The sequence below is a fragment of the Ochotona curzoniae genome, unplaced genomic scaffold, assembly GCF_017591425.1.
Source record: "Ochotona curzoniae isolate NIBS_2020 unplaced genomic scaffold, NIBS_Ocur_1.0 scaffold_3835, whole genome shotgun sequence".
Taxonomy (NCBI): Eukaryota; Metazoa; Chordata; class Mammalia; order Lagomorpha; family Ochotonidae; genus Ochotona; species Ochotona curzoniae.
In genome coordinates, this window is record NW_024467114.1 from 35140995 (window position 1) to 35159654 (window position 18660).

At 40.8% G+C, this 18660-nt stretch overlaps 1 protein-coding gene across 6 annotated transcripts in view; it reads left to right on the forward strand.

The window, feature by feature from the left end:
- The window catches only part of DGKB (diacylglycerol kinase beta), a 566350-nt gene that overhangs the window by 60918 nt on the left and 486772 nt on the right, over positions 1-18660 (forward strand). For all 6 annotated transcript variants that reach the window (XM_040964636.1, XM_040964637.1, XM_040964640.1 and 3 more), the window contains exon 2: positions 18159-18235. In XM_040964636.1, the coding sequence (XP_040820570.1) occupies positions 18159-18235 (77 nt within the window). The remainder of the gene's footprint in view (positions 1-18158; positions 18236-18660) is intronic.

An 18660-nucleotide genomic window follows, 5' to 3' on the forward strand; every position in this document is an offset into this window, starting at 1 on the left:
AAGGCCTCCTTTATACCTTTCTGAAACTTGCTTGGGGAGAAATGGTTTGCTGTATGTTCCTCTGCCATTTAATGACTTCACATTTCTCCTTGTAAGTATGGGGGTAAAGTGTTTCAATAAGCTACAGTTGAAAGCTGGTTCTGTTCAGCTATATTCCCAACCTGTTCTTGGCTTTTCTCCCTGTAGTAGTCTCCACAGTACCTTCTTGTGATTCTCAAAATATAAGGAGATTGCAAAATATTCATGAAATCATGGAGTTAAAAGACAACATAGAAACACATGCCTTATTTATCTACATAAGGGGTCCAGCAAACTTGCATTATGTTGTAAGTATCAATGCCAGTCGTTTAATCCATACCTAAACCTAAAGGATTCTTGGGATTTCAGCCACATGAATGTAGTCTCTGTGATACTAACTAAAGAAAAATAATCTTTTAGGGGTTTTTATTGAAAATTAGGGGAAGTCTCCTTTCCCTAGCCGAGCTGCCGGCCAGCACGATGGACAGCGCCAGAACAACAGATAGTGAGAAAGAGCTAAATCAGGACTATGGATTGGCAGCCTGATGCTTTTGCATGGAAACTCTCACAAAGCTGCTCTAGTTTGAGGCAAGGATGAGCAGTGTCATGGTGAGGGATCCTCTGGTGAAGCTTTCCTTGGGAGTTTTCCAATAGATTTGACTACCTTTGTTAAAACATTCTCACAATAAGCAAACGTCACTCTCCTTTGGCTTCAAAGGAAGCCAACAAGAAAAATCCCCCAAGCACACTCATGGTCAACTGCCTGGTCCTCAGCTTTCAGCTGATCCAGCTTTGCCTTGACCAGCCCACTGCAGTCATTCTCCAGCGATGGCTGGGATTCTGCTCCGTCTGCAGAATCAGCCTGCAGAAGGCTCCGTTTCAGGAAAAGCCTCAATTCTCGTCCTCTTCTGCCTTGCATCCAGGGCAGGTGCCACATCTACTCAGCAGGCTGAAGCTTCTCTCTGCCACTCTGCTTCTCCCCTCCATTCTGCAGAAGTTTGTTCGTTTGTTTGTTTTTATCAATTCAGTGTGTGTGTGTGTGTGTGTGTGTGTGTGTGTGTGTGCTTCTCAGAAGATCCAAGAATTTAACAGCGCATAAATCTTACAGAATTGTGGTTAGACCTTATGTTTTCGGAGAAGTGCAGTTAAAAAAAAGGGGGGGTTGGATTAAATACCACCTTTAAAATGTTTTCCTAAACTCAGTGTCTAGTAGGTTCTTTCTGACTCCCACAAAGATACAGCTAAAGCCAGCCTGCAAACTGTGAAGGTGATGTTTTTATAGAGAGTGGGGGCGACAGAGGGCTCTTTGAAAATGTAATTCAATTCTGAATCCCTAAATAGGATTATTGGGTCTTTAGGGTGGGCTGGAAGTCCAACAGTCATTGTGATTACAAATGACAGAGGTGGGTGGAGCCGGTCATGTTGTGTTCTGGGATAAGTTGTCACCTCTTGAATGGCAGGACAATATGGGCGTAGTTTGAATCTCACCTACTCAACTTTGAGTCCGATTTTCTGCTAATGTGCTGGGAAAACAGCAGAAAACCTTAAGAAAAATCCTAGTGTTAAGAAAATACTTTTCTTGGAATGTTGTACTGGTCTTTTCTTAAAACAACAAGAACGCATGTAGGAAAGGCCATATGAAGACAGGCAGAAATCCCATCAGTGTGTTACAAATCAGGAATCCCCCAAGGATTTTGCACAGCCACCAGAAGCCAAGCAAGAGAATGCAACAAACTGTCCTTTAGCATCTCTGGCTCTGAGAAAGAGCCAGCCCCCTGCACTGTGACTTCACAGCCTTGAACTCTAGAATGTGAGTGAATAAATATCCGTTGTTATAAGCCAACTATTCTATAAGACAGTCTTGAAGGGTATTCATTTACCTTTTCATTGAGAAATAGCATTTGCTTTTCAAAGAAAAAAAATGAATCACATTGTGACTAAAACGGCATATTTTGCAAATGGGTTAAAAGAATTCAGCTGGGACTGGCACCAGGGCAAGGTGGACTAAGCCACTATGTGTGATGTCCACACGCCACACAGTGTGTTGGTTTGAGTCCTGGTAGCTGCGTTTCTGAACCAACTTCCTGCGGATGCTTTCTTGGAGGCTGCAGACAAAAAGTGACTTAAAGGATGGGGAGCCTGCCATGCATGAGGACGACTCAGGTAGAGTTTGAGCTCTAGGCTACTGTCTGGACTATCACCGGCTCTTGCAGAAGGAAGATTCTCTGTTTCTCTTTATTGCTCTAATTTACACACACACACACACACATCTTAAAAAAAAATAAAGGATTCCTGCAATTTCCTAGTATCCCTTGACAGGTGCTGGAGCCACATACACTGTACCTGCTGCTCCCAGTCCTGCCTTTTAATGTACAATTCTTCTGATGATGACATCAACCTCTCAGGATATCACTGTAATAAAAATTCTTTTTAAAACCATCCCTGAATCCATCCCCTTCCTCTCTGCATCTTCAAATGTGGGTCCAGTACTATCCGGCCAATGGCTGAAATACATCTCAGAAGCATCCAGCATTCTCTTTCCCAGAATAACTTACATGTTGAGCTCACATACAATTTTTTTTTTTGCTGCACAGCAAGCTATTGAAAAGATAGGTAGAAGCTGCCATGGCAAATGCACTTGTGTGTGAATGTGGACTGAGAGAAATGTTTCCTGAAACACCAGCAATTTCTCTTCTGAACCATGCACTATAGGGAAACGCAGTGGAGCTCAGAAACGAAGTCATACCTTGGTTGTTTCCATCCCCACCATTGGTAAATAACTCACTCAGAAAACACCTGCCTTTGTCAACTTGCAAGTTGTTCCTCAGTTTGCTTGGCTTTCATGTCCCTGGATTACAAATGTCCAGTCCTTCCATGTAGGCTGTTGGTTAAAAAGTGGGGTAAAAGTTGAAGGAACTATAAACAGGACAGGGCTGTCAAGAAGAGACAATTCGAGGATAGGAGGGTGCATGCCTCCCTGTTTATGTGCAGATTTTGTTGCCATGGAGTCACAGAATGCCATGGCTTCAGCATTACTTCCTCTAAGAGGATTTATTTTAATATCTCCAGGACTGGAAGGAGAAAGTGCTGATCCATTTGATAAGAAATACTCTCTGATCATCTGAACGAAATCTTCCAACTGCTGCCACTTGGGAGCACAGATGATAATTTTCACATCACGAAGGCATCACAACCTCCTCAGACATGGTAGAGAGGGGTGGGTGCTCAAGGCCACAAGATAAAGTTTGGCTCATTCCCATTCCTTCCGGTCTGAACTGAAATTTGGAGGATAATATTTTGGGTTTTTATGTGCTTTCAATAAGGTTGATGAGCAAATGACATACTTTAAATTGTGCTTGCTTACAAAATTAAGTAAAAGTTGATCTTTCCACATTGCCCAATTCTTTGTTTTTGGCTAATGTACAGAGAATTGGAAATTCTTTTGTTCAGAAATTAATTGGAGAATTTGGTGATTTTGTATTGTCTTTAAACAGGATGTTATTCTCATTGTGACTAGAGAATCCAGCATTGTTGCCAGAATGTCTGGTTTCTCAGCATTTTACCACCCACGTAAAAACTTTAGAAAAACTAGTGCTGTCATCTTCTGAACTAGTGTGGGCTTCACATTTTTCGTAACACACAGATTTAAATTGTAACTCATAATTGCCTTTCACTAAATGTTTTGATTGAAACACCTGTAATGACTGAATTCAACTCTATTGCCCACAAAAGTGAATTAACCATAACATATATTTTCAAATTGTTACCTTAAATACAATGGTAAAGTATTTAAGATGATATTCTCATTATGGATTTGAAATAAGACATTTAAAGCTCCTCTTGGAGTTGTTAAAGAAAATGAAGAGAGTTGAAAGTAATCTGAAATGAAGGTATGCCACTCCCCTCAACAATTATAGAGTTCAATGTAATCCTGACAGCATGAAAGGTGATAAGGGCTTACAGTTTTTGGATATTTGTCATGTACCATGCGTCAGTCCCACCAAATCACAAGTAAATTGATTTATCATTATTATCACATGCCAAGCCAATGACTTGTTAAGCAGCTCTCCTCTTCCCGCCTCCGCCTAAGGCGACTGTCTACACTAAAGCGTTGAACCCTGAACTTCTGCTATGAAGGAGACTGCGTAATTTCTTTGTCAGAATAGGAACATTCTAACTGGTCTTTGGTCCATCTGCCTTCACTTTCAATTTTTCCCTCTCCACTGGATCAATTCTGTTCTCTCCAAAAACATTGACTCCACTCCTTTCGCTAAAGGCCAATTGAGTCGCAAGTTAATTGATTCTATGCCACAAATCCCTTTGAATGAGTTCCCCACACTTGCTGCCTCTCTCTTCTTTTATCCTATGTTCTCTTCAACTCACTCCTTGGAGTTAGGCCCAAGTACTGTCCTGGAACAACTCCTGTCAGGGACACAAATGGCCTCTTTTATATTAAACCCACCCCTATATTTGTTTCCTCACTCATTTTCATACTGTAGAATCCTTGTCTGTTTGTATTATTTAATAATATACTGGACTCTGGATTCCTGGTCGAGGTAAGAGGTTTGTGTGCCTCATGGTTTGGAGGTTAAAATCCACAATCTTGTTGGCCTCTGGTAAAGATCACTTCATATCATGGCAAATGATGTCACATGGCAGAAACACATGCAAGAAAGTTCTCAGAGCGAAAGAGGAAGCAAGAGAACAGGAGAAGCCAATCTTGTTGTCTTGTAAGAACCTATTCGTGTGGGACTAAGCCAAAACTGCCAGAGCACCACTGGCCTCTGTAGGAGGGTGTCCATGGCCCAGTCACTTCCCACTGGGATCTGGCACCTTTCAGATCCATGACCTTGGGCTTCAGTTTTGACAAGGGCAGAGTACATCAAAAGCCTAACAATGTAACGCTGTGTGTTGATGGTGCATGTTTCTGCCGACTTGCTGGCTATTTCCCTAGCCTGTCATGCTTAGTATCTCAACAAACTCTTTCTCTTTCACTGACATCTTGACAATGTTCCAGGATTCAGTCCATCGTATTTTTTACTTAAGGTTGTAGTTCATGAGGTACCATCTAATCCCATGACCAGTTATTATGGTTACACATATAATTTATGAGACACAAAATTTACAACAGCACTCAGATTTAGTTCTGTAGTCCAGACCTTTATCCTGGATTCCACATCCTTGCATAATTTGCTTTCCTGCCTGATTGTCTATTAGATTTCTCAAACATAAAATACAAAGATAATGTTTAATAGTGCTGGTGCATCTGCAGTGTTGCTCCTTTTATGTTGTGGTGACTTCATCCCTCCGATTGATCATGCATAAAACTTTGTAATTTAAAAATTCCTTATTTTACAACTCACATCAGGAAGTTGTATAATTGCTACTCTCAATTTTATTTCTTTCCTGCCCTACCACTAATATTTTTATGCAAGTCGTGGTGTTTCTACACACCACTAATGGAATAATATCATGATTATTTGCTTCTATTCTTGTATTTTACTGTCTATTTTACACAGCACAATGGAGTGCTCCTTTAACAACTTTTAAAAAATAATAGATTTATATGAAATTGTAAAAATATATGTACAAGTAGACTGTACTCATTTTCTTTAAAGTTAGCTGGTTGCAAAATTATACTGTTACCAAAAACAGTAGATGTTGCCACAATCACAAAACTTATTCAGTTTTCATCAGTTTTACATACATGAGATTCAAATTTTTACCCAGAGGACAAGCCCCCACCACCCCAACAATACATACACACACATATCATGATCATGCTATTTATAATAGAAGTCCATTGCCTTCCCACAACCTGTAAACTTAAATTGCACTTACCTTACATGTGCACCCTACGTTATTATTTTAGCTGCTAAGGTTTCCATCTCACAAAATCCTATATTTATATAGTTAATGTATCAATGTGTTCTTGCACTTGAATCAAAAGCAGTTGAGCAGAAATACATTCTGTTTTACCCAATGAAATATTGTAAATAAAATAGTATTAGTTCGAAATCTAGTGAAAGTCTTAGGGATGGTTGAATGAATGATAAAGCATGACAACTAGAACCTTCTGTTCTGCTTCTAATCCTGAATTTATTCTGAAAGATATATTCATTCTCTCTAAAATATATAAAGCCCCATTTAGATAGGCTCATTGCAATTGCTCAGTGTCACCAAATATTGACACCTCCTTCTGCATCTACCTTTATGAAGTCATATTGAGGACCTACAGCAGCCACAGGTGCTTTTTCTGTAACACAGAAATGGACAAGTGTTCCATGGTCTGCTCCATCAGCAGCTGTCAACAGCTCACCAACACACAGTGAGTCTAAACCCATTGACTGTTGCTACTATCATTGTTAATCAAATATTGTATTTTCTTCTTTCGAAATTGTTCTCAATGTGAATGCCTAGGTGTAGTAGAGATGAGTTGCTCAAAAGCAAGTGTTTTTGTATTTTCAACTCAATGAACTCTGCATTCAAAGTCAAGGACTGTTTCATAGGTCCTTAGTGTTTAGATGAGTTTGCTGACTAAACTGGTAGATATTAGGTAAATCCAAATGATCACTCTTACCAGTATTTTTGTTCCAGACTTTGCACAAGGATTTTATATCAAAAAGATAACTATACATAGATGCAGAAAGCAATAAAATGGAAAATCAAAAAAAGTTCTAAGAATCAGATGTGCAAGTATATCAGAACTGAAGAATAAGCATATGGAGGGGAGAATGTCACAGTCTCAAAGGAATCACTGTTTTGGAATTACACAGTTTTCTTTTCAGAGACTTTAAACAGAGTTAATTCTGTATGTATACTATTTCATCCCTCCCCCCCAATTGGCTCCAAGGACTGTCACATTGATTTCTGGGCTTCCCCTGTTTCTACCAGGCTGATTCTGCCATTGTAACGCATTGTGTCATGAGCTGAAGGGTAAATCCATCTTCATATATAATACTCTATAAAGCTTTTCCCAAGAGAAGCTTCCTGAGCAGCAACCCAAGTATCTGTTCATCATTACGAAAAAGTGGTTAGTCGACCCTCATTTTCTTTGAGCGTTCTTTTAAGGAGCAGTTCTATTGCCAGTTAAACCATTGCCACAGAATAGTATCAAACACTTCCAGAAACTTCTATGTCTTGGCTCAGTCATATCACTCAAATCAGGCTGTATCACCAGACCTTGAGGTCAAGCACCAGTATATTTTTAAAATATCTATATGATTCTCTGAGCATGCCCCACATCGGGTACCCTGGAATGGAAGGGAAGGTGAGTGTGGCTTCTCCCCTTTGTCTCTCCCCTCACCCCAGATATAGGAAGGAAAAAAGAGAATGTGGAAACAATGGTCTCACCCACTTTCCTGTAGCCCTTGACCCTTTCAGCCCTAATCAACTATGTAAAAATTATCAAAATAAAACCTGTATCTACATGATTCTAATGTGGATCTTTTTTTGCATAACCTTCTGCCTGATGTAAAATCAAGTTAAAATCAGGTGAACATTAATAATATTATATATATTAATATTCAATAATAATATAATATAGTATCTATTATATATAATATATATGTGTGTAGTTAACACTTAACATGAGACTATCACATTGAGATTATACTATATAATTGACTAATTATCAAATCTAATCCTGTGTTGAATATTAATATATTGTGTACGCCCTAATGCAAGGTGCATGATTCTCCTGAAAGAGACCCTGCTGCTAAACCCTGTCTTGTGCAGCTCAGCCACACACTGGGAGATGCTCTAAATGAGACATCACTGATGCTCTTTGTGGCAAGTGGAAAAGCAGTGTGGGTTTGCCCTGACACTGGAGGGCAGCAAGGACTTTCTCCGGGTCTCATTTCATATTTCCAAACTTCCCTTGGCAGTCCCTGTCCCTTGGTAAGAGCTGCCATTTTCCCCTGGAAAGCCAGCATTCCCCTAAAGCAGGACATGACACTGGTCTTCCTTGGCAAACAAAGCACTAATTGACAGACTTTCTGTTGAGGCTTCAGAAGTCATCATTGGTGAAAATGACAAGCATCCTTTGTATGTTGGGTCTTCTTAGTGCTGGCGGGGAAAGACCCCAAAATGCCCGCATTGCACCTACAACAACTACGTAGCTGACAAACTCCCAGCTTATATGATAAAATACATTCATTTTAAACAAACAAAAGAGTTGTTTTTTCATCTGGTGTACTAGGAGTGTGTTGCTTGCAAAAATCCTTTTACTTCTATTTGATGGCCTTCTGTTTTCTCAAAGCTATTCTACCTTGTAATGTGGAATAACCAATCTTGAATGTGCTTTTGAAGTGCATATATCATGCAAAGCTTACATATAGTTTATGGTTTCAAAAATAATAGCAAGTGTATTTTGATAATCATATAGAAATATAACAAAAGTAAAATACAAAAAAACACGTTAATTTGAAAAACCACTATTTAATGATAGTTTTTTGTTATATTCCTAGTATCCATAAGATACATTGTTTATATAAGTTGATAAAAGGAAGTCATATGTACTCGAACATAAATACTGAAAATCCACTTATTTATTTAGAATCAAGAAGTCCAACCCAGATTCCACATCTGATTTGGAAGTTTTTTAAGTGTTTTTTCCAAAGCAAAGAGAATAAATTTAACTCACATGCAATAGTTCAATCATGACTCATTTCTTTCAGTGTGTGGTTCTGTGAGCCAGGGTTTCTTTGCTTTCACTTCTTCTGTATTAAGTGGGGGAGTTGTTCACCAAAATTGCAATGATTTGTAAATGTGTTTTAGGCTCTTAAGCAGTTTGTACATGCAACTTACAGTAGTGCTCAAGGCATAAAATTCTATTTTTTTTTCTTTGTTTTGCTTTGTTTAAAGTTTTCTATGTATTTTTTTTTATTGGAAAGGCAAATATAAGGAGAGGAGGAGAAACAAAGATTTTCCATCCACTGATTCACTCCCCAAGTAGCTGCAATGGCTAGAGCTGAGCCGATCCAAAGCCAGGAGCCAGGAGCTTCTTCCAGGTCTCCCATGTGGGTGCAAGGTTCCAAGGACTTGGGCCGTCCTCGACTGCTTTCCCGGGCCACAAGCAGGGAGCCAGATGGGAAGCATGGCTGCCAGGATATGAACTGGCACCAATATAGGATCCTGGCACAGGCAAGACAAGACTTCAGCCACCAGGCTTCGGTGCCAGGTGCAAAACTTGGATATTGTTAAGAGTGCTGATGAGAGCTTGAAAAGAGACAACCTACTGTAGCTGAAGAAAGGCCTGGGAGGTCTGACCTTCTTTTTGATGGCTAATGAAATGTAGCCAACACTATATTTAAATTTCATGCAGGGCACAAAAACTTTTTCACCAGGCACCGTTTGGGTATTCATCATGTCATGCAGGGACCATACAAAACTGTCAACGAAAGGGGGGGGGGGCGGGAAAGAGCCTGCTATAGTTTGAGATAGCTTTATTGAGCTTGTAGTCATCAAGTGCTGGCTGTGGTTGCCTAAGCAGGGACAGATCCAATGATTTCAAAGCCCAATGGGACCTGCAGGCCAGACCCTCTCTACCCCAGCACAGAATCCTGAACAAAAATGTCATCCTGGCCAAGGAACTTTAAAATCATGAACTGTCTTAGGAAGTGCATGATTGGATGAGCTGAAATATAGAAGCATACAAAATTATTGCAAGTAGATCTACCTGAGTCTTACTGGACCCAGATAAGTACCAGAAGAGAAATGAACTGTATTTCAATCTCTAGCTATTGGCAAATATTTGGGGTCATATGTGGACACATCTGTGATGCCAGGAGAGGAATTATTGTATTTCACTCTGAAGGCAACCAGAACCTGATGATGTACCTAAAGTCATGATTAGAAAGCAACAAAGCAAGGGGAATTTGTTTGGCCTCAGACGATTTACTGATGGAGTACTGCAGGTTTGCAGGATTCTTCCAATATTAAGAATCAGAAAATTGCTCTACGCAGCATAAAAATCAGCCAAGAATCTGGAGCAAAAATTGAAGCCCAGATCTATCAAGCTCTAAATGTCTTTTTTTACTCCATGCAGCCCTCGATATCAATCTGAGAAGTGCTTGTGGAGTTTGGGGGAAGAAAATAGCAAGGAGGCAGCAGAAACACAAAGGACACACACCAGGGATGCGGAGCAGTCCTCCAGGGATGTGTGAGAGACACAACAGGTGTTTAATTTTCAGGCAGCTCTTCTCAGGACTGACCTGTTACCCACTATCTAAACACTGCCAAATGCACTGTGGGCTTTGCTTTTTTTTTTCTATTTTAGAGAAAAGTAAAGGGAATTTAATTTTCCTTGAAAATAATTTCAAATCCAGGCCATTTTAAAAGTAAATTATAATTGAATGTTTATTTCCCAGGCATTTCCAAGTGCTTGGCTGAGCGGTACAGTGGGGAGAGGCTGGGAGATGAGCTATAGGAGCAAATCTCTGGCAGCTTTCACATCCCCTTCCCTCAATGCTCACAGTGTTTGCTGATAAGACATTTCCTACTTTAAGACTCAGTATCACGCCAGAATTATTTCTTGGTAATTCTAAAATGACCGTTTCAGCAGACACTAAAACTGGCATAGATGAATGGGAAGCCATATGATTTTTTTTTCTGTATGTATAAACATTATGTAATGTCCACAAGTGTGAAAACATCCAAATTCTACTTTCTAGCTGGTTTGCTTGCTTGTTGTTTTACAAGAACCATAAGAATCACCCCCATCTGACATAGAACCCCAGAGCTGCTTACATCTGCCTATAACTTAGTTTTCATTTGTCATTTGCTTCCAGTTTTTCTGTCCCCTGCCACCACATGATGCTGTTCATTTATACTCCACATACGTTGGGTACCAGGTGATGCTCCTCTCTGTTCTTACTTGGTTTCACTGAATATATTGGCCCCTCATTTTTGCATTGTGTGTATGCACCGCTCTCTACTTATCTGGCCATCAGTAACTCGAGGCTTGCTCGTTTCCCTTTCTGAGCTATTGTGCGTGGTGCTGCAATGAACACAAAAGTGCAGCTGTCTCTTTGACAAACCGATTTTATTTCCTTTGGGTGTATATCCAAGAGTGGGATTTCTGAATCATATGAGAGTTCTAATTTTAATTTTTGAGGAAAACACATCTGATATTCAAAATGCCTGAGCTAATTTACTTTCCCATCAACACTGTGCAATATTTCCCTTTCTCATAGTGATGGACAAGGAAGCCCAAATGACCTCGTTCTTTCTATTATGTTTACTAGCGTTAAATTACTCCCCGGGGAGAGAAATGCGCTACCCATGGGCAGGAAGCGGTATGTGCCGCTTTTAAGCAGCTCCCCTGTCCATATATCCAAGCATAGATACTTTCAGAATTAGCCCTGTGTTTCAGATTTGAGCCCAAATTGTGGCCATTTGTCCTCCTAAGACATCGAGTATTTGCCACTGGACATCTGTACCTCCCCCGATCCAAGATTCAGCCAGGTATCTGACCCTGATTATCTAGTCCCCAACTGCCTTGTACGTCACTTGCCAAACTGCCTGGCCACTGGAGCTCCATCCCATGACACAGACGTGTTAACTAAACCAATCTCCCAGCTCCCAGCTGCCTGCTGCATTGGCTGGCTGCCTGAATTTCTCAGCATTATGCAGCCCAGAATCTGTCACTGTGATTTCATACATGAAGGTCTGCTATGATCTGAGATATGGCTGAGGCCATGTCGTCTCTGCAGTCTGTTTAACCAGATTTTACTTCCTTGGTGTCCTGCCACAAGGGGCAGATCAGACTTAGGCCTCGGTCCTTACTCTTCTTCAGGAGTCCAGTGTCATTTGTACAGAACATGATGCAGAGCTGGTATGACCAAAGGGATTGGGATTCTTACAGTATCAGGTCATAGGATGATACTCAGAAAGCAGCTGAGTTACAACACATGGCAAGCGTGTTCTCCTTTGAAAGTATATAGAGCATAGTGGTAGAACATCTTATGACCAGGGTAGGTGCTCAGTGCAGTAGTCAACACGCCAACTGGGGTGCTCACATTCCTCGTCAGAACAACATACTAGCCAGGTCTCAGCCCCAACCACACACTCAACTGGATATCCCTGTGCATGGTCACTCTGGGAAGCAGCATATGAAAGCCTCAGTGTCTGGGGGAACACAGACCTAGTTCCCAGTTTTCCAAGTTTAGCTTTTGCCCAACTCAAAAGTTTCAAGTATTAGGGGTGTGAATCAGCAGATGGAAGATGTGTGTGTGTGTGTGTGTGTTTCCCTCTCTGTCTCCCAACTGCATTTCAAATACATAAAATCAAAAAAGAAAAATAAACTATAAAATAAGAAATTGTAGGGGGCCCCAGCATAGTACCTAGCAGTTAAAGTCCTTGCCTTGTGTGCACTGGAATCCCATATGAGCACCAAATCTAATGCCAGTGGTCCCACTTCCCATCCAGCTCCCTGCATGTAGCCTGGGAAAGCAGTCAAGGACAGCCCAAAGGCTTGAGACCCTGTGCCCATGTGGAAAACCAGGAAGAAGCTCCAGGCTCTGGCTTCAGATTGGCTCGTTTCTGGCCATTGCAGCTACTTGAGGAGTGAATCAGCAGATGAGAACTGTGTGTGTGTGTGTGTGTGTGTGTGTGTGTGTGTGTGTGTGTGTGTGTGTGAGAGAGAGTGTGTGTGAGTGTGTGTGTGTGTCTATGTTTCCCTCTGTCTCTTAACTCCCTTTCAAATATATAAAATAAAAAAGGCAAAAAAAAACCCTTCCAAAAAAAAAAAAAGAAAAGAAATTTCACAACTTAATGCAACTTGAGAGCTGAGTTGCCGCTCACATGAGGGCACTTTGTTGGAAAGCTGTGATTACCTGGGACCCTCTGACATTCCAACACAAAATCTTGATTCCTGCTTGAGCAAGACTTTGCATATGTCAGCATTGTGGTGCAGTTTGATAAGCTGCAGCTTGCATCTCAGCATTTCATATTGCAATGCTGGATTGAATCCTGGTTGTTCTAAGCTTAAGACATTCCAGGTTTTACCCAACTTCCTACTAATGTGCCTAACAACACAGCAGGTGAGTGATGGCTCAAGGGCTAGGACTACTGTTGCTCCTGTGGAACCCCCGAATGGGATTACCGACTCTGTTTTGGACTCTTAGTCTTGCTGGCAGTGAGTATCTGGAAGAGCAAACCAGCCTGGAAAAGATCTCTGGCTCTTCCTCTCCCTGTCACTCTGTCATTCAGTTAAGAAAACAGATTTCACTAACAGGGAAAGGTCATTGAGACAAAGAAAAGCAACGTGATATTCCAGTGTCCCATCTAAACAGAAGGAAGGAAGTTAACAGAATTTTAAAAACTGGAAACTAAGAACTTGAAAGGGAACAAGTGAAACTTGTGATGAGTCATTTGATTGTGAATTGATTCTTCTTAAAATGCCCCGGATCAAGAGCAATGAAAACAGGAATCTCATCTTGAGATTTGTGGCTCTTAATTTAGCTCATAATCTCCCTACTAGCTCTGCTCCAATATTAAACTGTGACCAGTGAAACAGCAAAGTACGACATAAATATTCTTAAGAGCTTTTCTCTTCCCTGAGGACTTTACATAAGCTTGCTGAATGTATTGCACTTTTATGAAAACTTGAAATAAAAAGGCCATCTTCAGACTTGATCATTGAAGTTCTATGGGCAAGTTATGAACGAGAAACTATTTTAGGAGGTCTTCCATCTAGGAGTTAAAGGGTTTTGTGTTCTCCATCAGAGAAAGCAGGATGGATTTGGCATCCAGTTCACCTCCAACTTCCTCCTGAGCTAGGCCGTGGGCTGTAGAAACTGAAGCTGAAGTAATTAAGTTGGTATCCACCATCCAGGAGAGCAAGACTGAGTTCTCGGTTCTGACCTGGCCCTGGGATCTCTCGCACACTCTTTCTTCCTCTCTTCCGTTTAAGTTAAAAAATATGAAACCAATATTCCCTGCTTTTCTTGTTTTCATGAGACTGATTATGGTTATTCAGGAATCTATGCATGTGCTTCTGTGTGCATACAATGATCTGCTTTTAAATTCATAAACAAGCAGAAGTGAAGGGTTTCTAACAGCCTAGAATAGTGGCCCAACATCCACAAAGAAGTATTTGACAATAAGAGATCAGCTTCAAGTTTTCCCTTTAATTTGCAATCTGGTCTCCCGCAGTAGTGTAAGTTCTGACAAGGTCCATGTTGAACCAATTACTGTAATTGCCTGTAATTTAGGAGACCGTCCTATCAGTTTAATCCCAATATTTATTGCAATTCTATTTTTCAACTTGAAAGTGAAGTTAAATGATGTGCAAAAATGAAATGATATCTTGTCTGCCCTAGGGCAAGCTACAGCCTAGCAAGGCTTACAACATAACAAATTAACTTTGATCACCGATGGAAAGTGTGCCAGCAACGTGTAAACTAGACAAGAACTATATAGGAAGCTTATAGAACTCAAGATAGCATGCACACACACATAGACTAAAGCAGCTCAACAACTCCAAGACACTGAAATGATCAAAGCACTTAGACTGGCATGTGTAAAAATCTGTCGCAAGTGCACACATCCTCTAGGATGGTTGTAGAAAAAGCCTTAGAAAATACGTGCTAAAAAAAAACACATGCTGACAAAGCTCATGAGAAATTGGACCCTATACACCGCAACTGGTACAGCATGTGTGAAAATTCATTTGGCACTTGCTCAAAATGTTAAGTACACCAAAACCATAAGACCAAGCAATTCTACACTTAGACATACAGTCGAGAATATTGGAACATATGTTTATGCAAACAGGTGTGCACTCAGATGCTCACAGTAACATAATTCTTAAAATATTTGTTTATTTGGTGGGACCTGCGGGGTGACTGAACAAGCCAATTCTCCTCTCGTCAGTGCCAGCATCCCGGGTGGGTGCTGTGTGTAGTCCTGGTTGCTTCTCTTCCCATCCAGCTACCTGTCTATGGCCTGGGAAAACATACAAGGCATGGTCCAAAGGCATGGACAGCCCAGAAGGAGCTCCTGGCTCCTGGATTCAGCTCTGATCAGCTGCAACCACTGGGGCCATTTGGGGAATGAATCAAAAGACGGAAGATCTCAGTCTCTCTCTGTCTCTCTTTCTCTCTTTAAATCTACCTTTCAAATAAGTTTTTTTTTAATTTGAAAGAGTTACAGAGGGAAAGAGAGAGAAAGAGAGGAGGGGGCGGGGAGAGAGATCTTCCCTGCTTCACAGAAGCTGGGGTTGCACTGGATCAGAGCCAGGCTCTAGGAGCCCCGTTGTGGGCGATCATGCGAATGGGTGCCAGGCAGCTGGGCGATCCTCTGCTGCTTTATCTGGCACCACAGCAGGGAGCTGGAAGGGAAGCAAAGCAGCTATTTCTAAGCAGCACCTATGTGGAATGCTGGCATTGGATCCCAATTTGTCACAGTGCTAGAACGTTAGAGCAACAAGGACAGTTAACATCTGAAAACAATATATATGTAGAGAGAGGTTAGTGAAAGAAATAGTTCATTCTACAGTGGAATACAATGCTGCTAAGAAAAGGAAGAGGTACTGCTCTGTGCACAATGTGGAGGTGGTCCAAGCATGACGTGGAGTGCCCTTGAAAGCTGTGTATGAATTCAAAGAAGCCAGTCATAGCGGCCACATCCTATGATTGGATTTACATGAACAACATAGGTCTGACAAACAGTAGACCCAGCAAACTGATCAGGGCACACCAGAGCTGTCAGGGGCAGTGGAAGGAGTGTGGGGGAAAAAGATCCCCAGCAGTACCCTCAGTGGCTACCTGTTACAGATACACTGCAAGCACGGACTTACATAGTTGAAAGGAGTGAATTTTATTATCTGAATTTTCTCTCACAATTAATTTTATGTAAAAAATACTATCCCAGCACAAATATACACATACATCAATGCACAGATTTTATAACTTAAAGTAAGGCAAAAGTACATCTGAGAGAGTTCAGGACACAAACTACAGGCATGGCGAGCTTTTTGTGGTTCTCCCATGCGGGTGCAGGGTCCCAAAGCTTTCAGCCATCCTCAGCTGGTTTCCCAGGCCAAAGTCAGGGAGCTGGATGGCAAGTGGGGCAACTGGGATAAAAAGCAGCACCCATATGGGATCCCGGCGTGTTCAAGGTTAGAACTTTAACTTTAACGGGTCCAATACATATATTTTTTTAAAGATTTATTTTGTGTTTATTGGAAAGTCAGATTTACAGAGAAGTGGAAAGACATAAAGATCTTCCGTCCAATGATTCACTGCCCAAGTGGCCACAATGGCCAGACCTGCACTGATGTGAAGCTAGGAGCCAGGAGCTCTTCAGTTCTCCCACGTGGATGCAGGGTCCCAAAGCTTTGGCTGTCCTTGACTGCTTCCCCAGGCCACAAGCAGGGAGCTGGATGGGAAGTGGGGCAGCTGGAATTAGGGCAGGCACCCATATGGGGTCCCAGTGCAAGCAAGGCAAAGACTTTAGCTGCTAAGCTACCACGCTGAGCCATCAATGGCTATTTAAGAGTTAACTTTTTGGGCAGGGCACAGTAGCATAGTGGCTAAAGTCCTCAATTTGCATGCACCAGGATTGCATATGGACGCCAGCACATATTCCAGCTGCTTCACTTCCTTTCCAGCCCCCTGCCTGTGACTTGGAAAGCAGCAAAGGATGGCCCTAGTCTTTGAGACTCTGTACTCACGTGGAAAACCCAGAAGAAATTCCTGGCTCCTGGCTTCAGGTCAGTTCAGTTCCAGCTGTTGCAGCCACTTGGGGAGTGAACCAGCAGATCAATGATATTACTCTGGAAGATCTTCCTCCCTGTCTCTCCTCCTCTCTGTAAATCTGACTGTCCAATAAAAATACAGAAACCTTTAAAAGCGATAAGCTAATTTTTCAACAGAATGTTACAAAAGGCAACATTACAATTAGGTGTTAGAACTTGTATTTCTATTCTGATAGTATAGATGGCACAGATACTGGTAGTTCAATAGTTGTGGGCGTTTGGTTCAGTGTCCACCCACTTGACTGAATGTTTAGACGATTCATCTATGTTTGATGGCTCTCGTTTTAATCTAATTCAAACCTCTTGCTCTTTTGAGGTTGTTTAACAAAAAATACATGTCGTAGATTATAAAATTTAAATTCTCAAAATATTAATGTTTCATTTCACAGATTTTCATGTCACCAGATAATCTGATGAGACCTAAAATTAGAGTGCTTTTGAAAAAAAATTATTTTACAGAACTGGAGGAAGCACTCAAGACTTGGTTTCTTACTTAAAATGGTGTTTGGTGCTGAGTTACACATAGCTGGTCTGTTCTTTCAGAAATAACTCCAAGGTTTTGTCATCTAGAGCTCATCCCTGAATGAGTTTGCCATCGATGTTTGGTTGCATAATTTTTCTAAGTTATATGTTGGTATAATTAATAGTCCATGAATTTTTTATGCAAAATGCATTGCATATTGTAAAGTCCAGCAAAGAATGCCTATGTTCTGTTTTTGTTAAGTGAGTTGATTTGATTTAACTCATTTCGATGTTTTATGTAAATAATAGAGGAAAACATAAAAAGCTATTTATTTGCTTATTAATTCATAGCCTAGGTAAAAGCCCATTTTGCAAAATACACTTGGGAAAATATACCATTTTTTTTCTATTCCTTCCATTTCTTTGTGATTTTTTAGGTTAAATTGCTTTTCATAAGCAAGAAAAGACATTTCATTTTTTAAAAAATGTATTTATTTTCATTTGAATAGCAGATTTTTTTGTTTTTTAGCAGAGAGAGGAGAGAGATCTTCCAATCAGTGGTTCATTTCCCAAAGGCTACAACAGCCAGTGCTAAAGTTGCGAGCCAGGAACTTCTTCCCAGTATCCCACATAGGTGCAACCCTCTGCTGCTTTCTCAGATCATGAACAGAGAGCTGCATTGGATGCGGAGCAGCCGGGACACGAACTGGCATCCAAGCATGATGTTGGTGCTTGCAGGCAGAGAATTAGCGTGGATGCCATCATGCCGGCCCCAACAAAAGGAATCTTCTATGATTTTAAAATTTAGTTTCCATTGGTAATTATCTACATTTTAGAAGGCATTTGTCTCTGGACTGGGCTATACAAGCATAGTAGGCATATGTAAAACAGTTGTATATTTTTCTGTTTCTTACAGATTCTACAAAGAAATTAAAAGATGTTCTGGAAGAATTCCATGGTAATGGTGTGCTTGCAAAGTATAATCCTGAAGGGGTAAAAATTCTTATTTCTTTACATCAGTTTTGTTCATGTGCTTGGTGGGGGGGTATCTTTTAGTGGGGAGGTTGGAAATATGTATATATATGCCTATACATATTTATATATGTATGCAGATGTTTCTACATGCAAGTTGCATATACATATATATATTTCATTTGTCTCATATCAAGAAAAACTAATAATGAAATGCAATTTGCAACCTACTTTTCATTCAGATCATTTCACTAATGAAAATAACACTTCCTTAGTATGTGCTCGAAAGAGTACAGATCATTTAAATACAGTACAAGATGCTGTCCCCAGAAATTAGGAGGCAGGATTAGGTGGAGGGGAGATGGTGGATGCCATCCATGCTCCTACTCTGACTTAAACAGGCTTTGGTTGGGTGCAATGGGGTTGGTCACTCCATTCAAAGAACT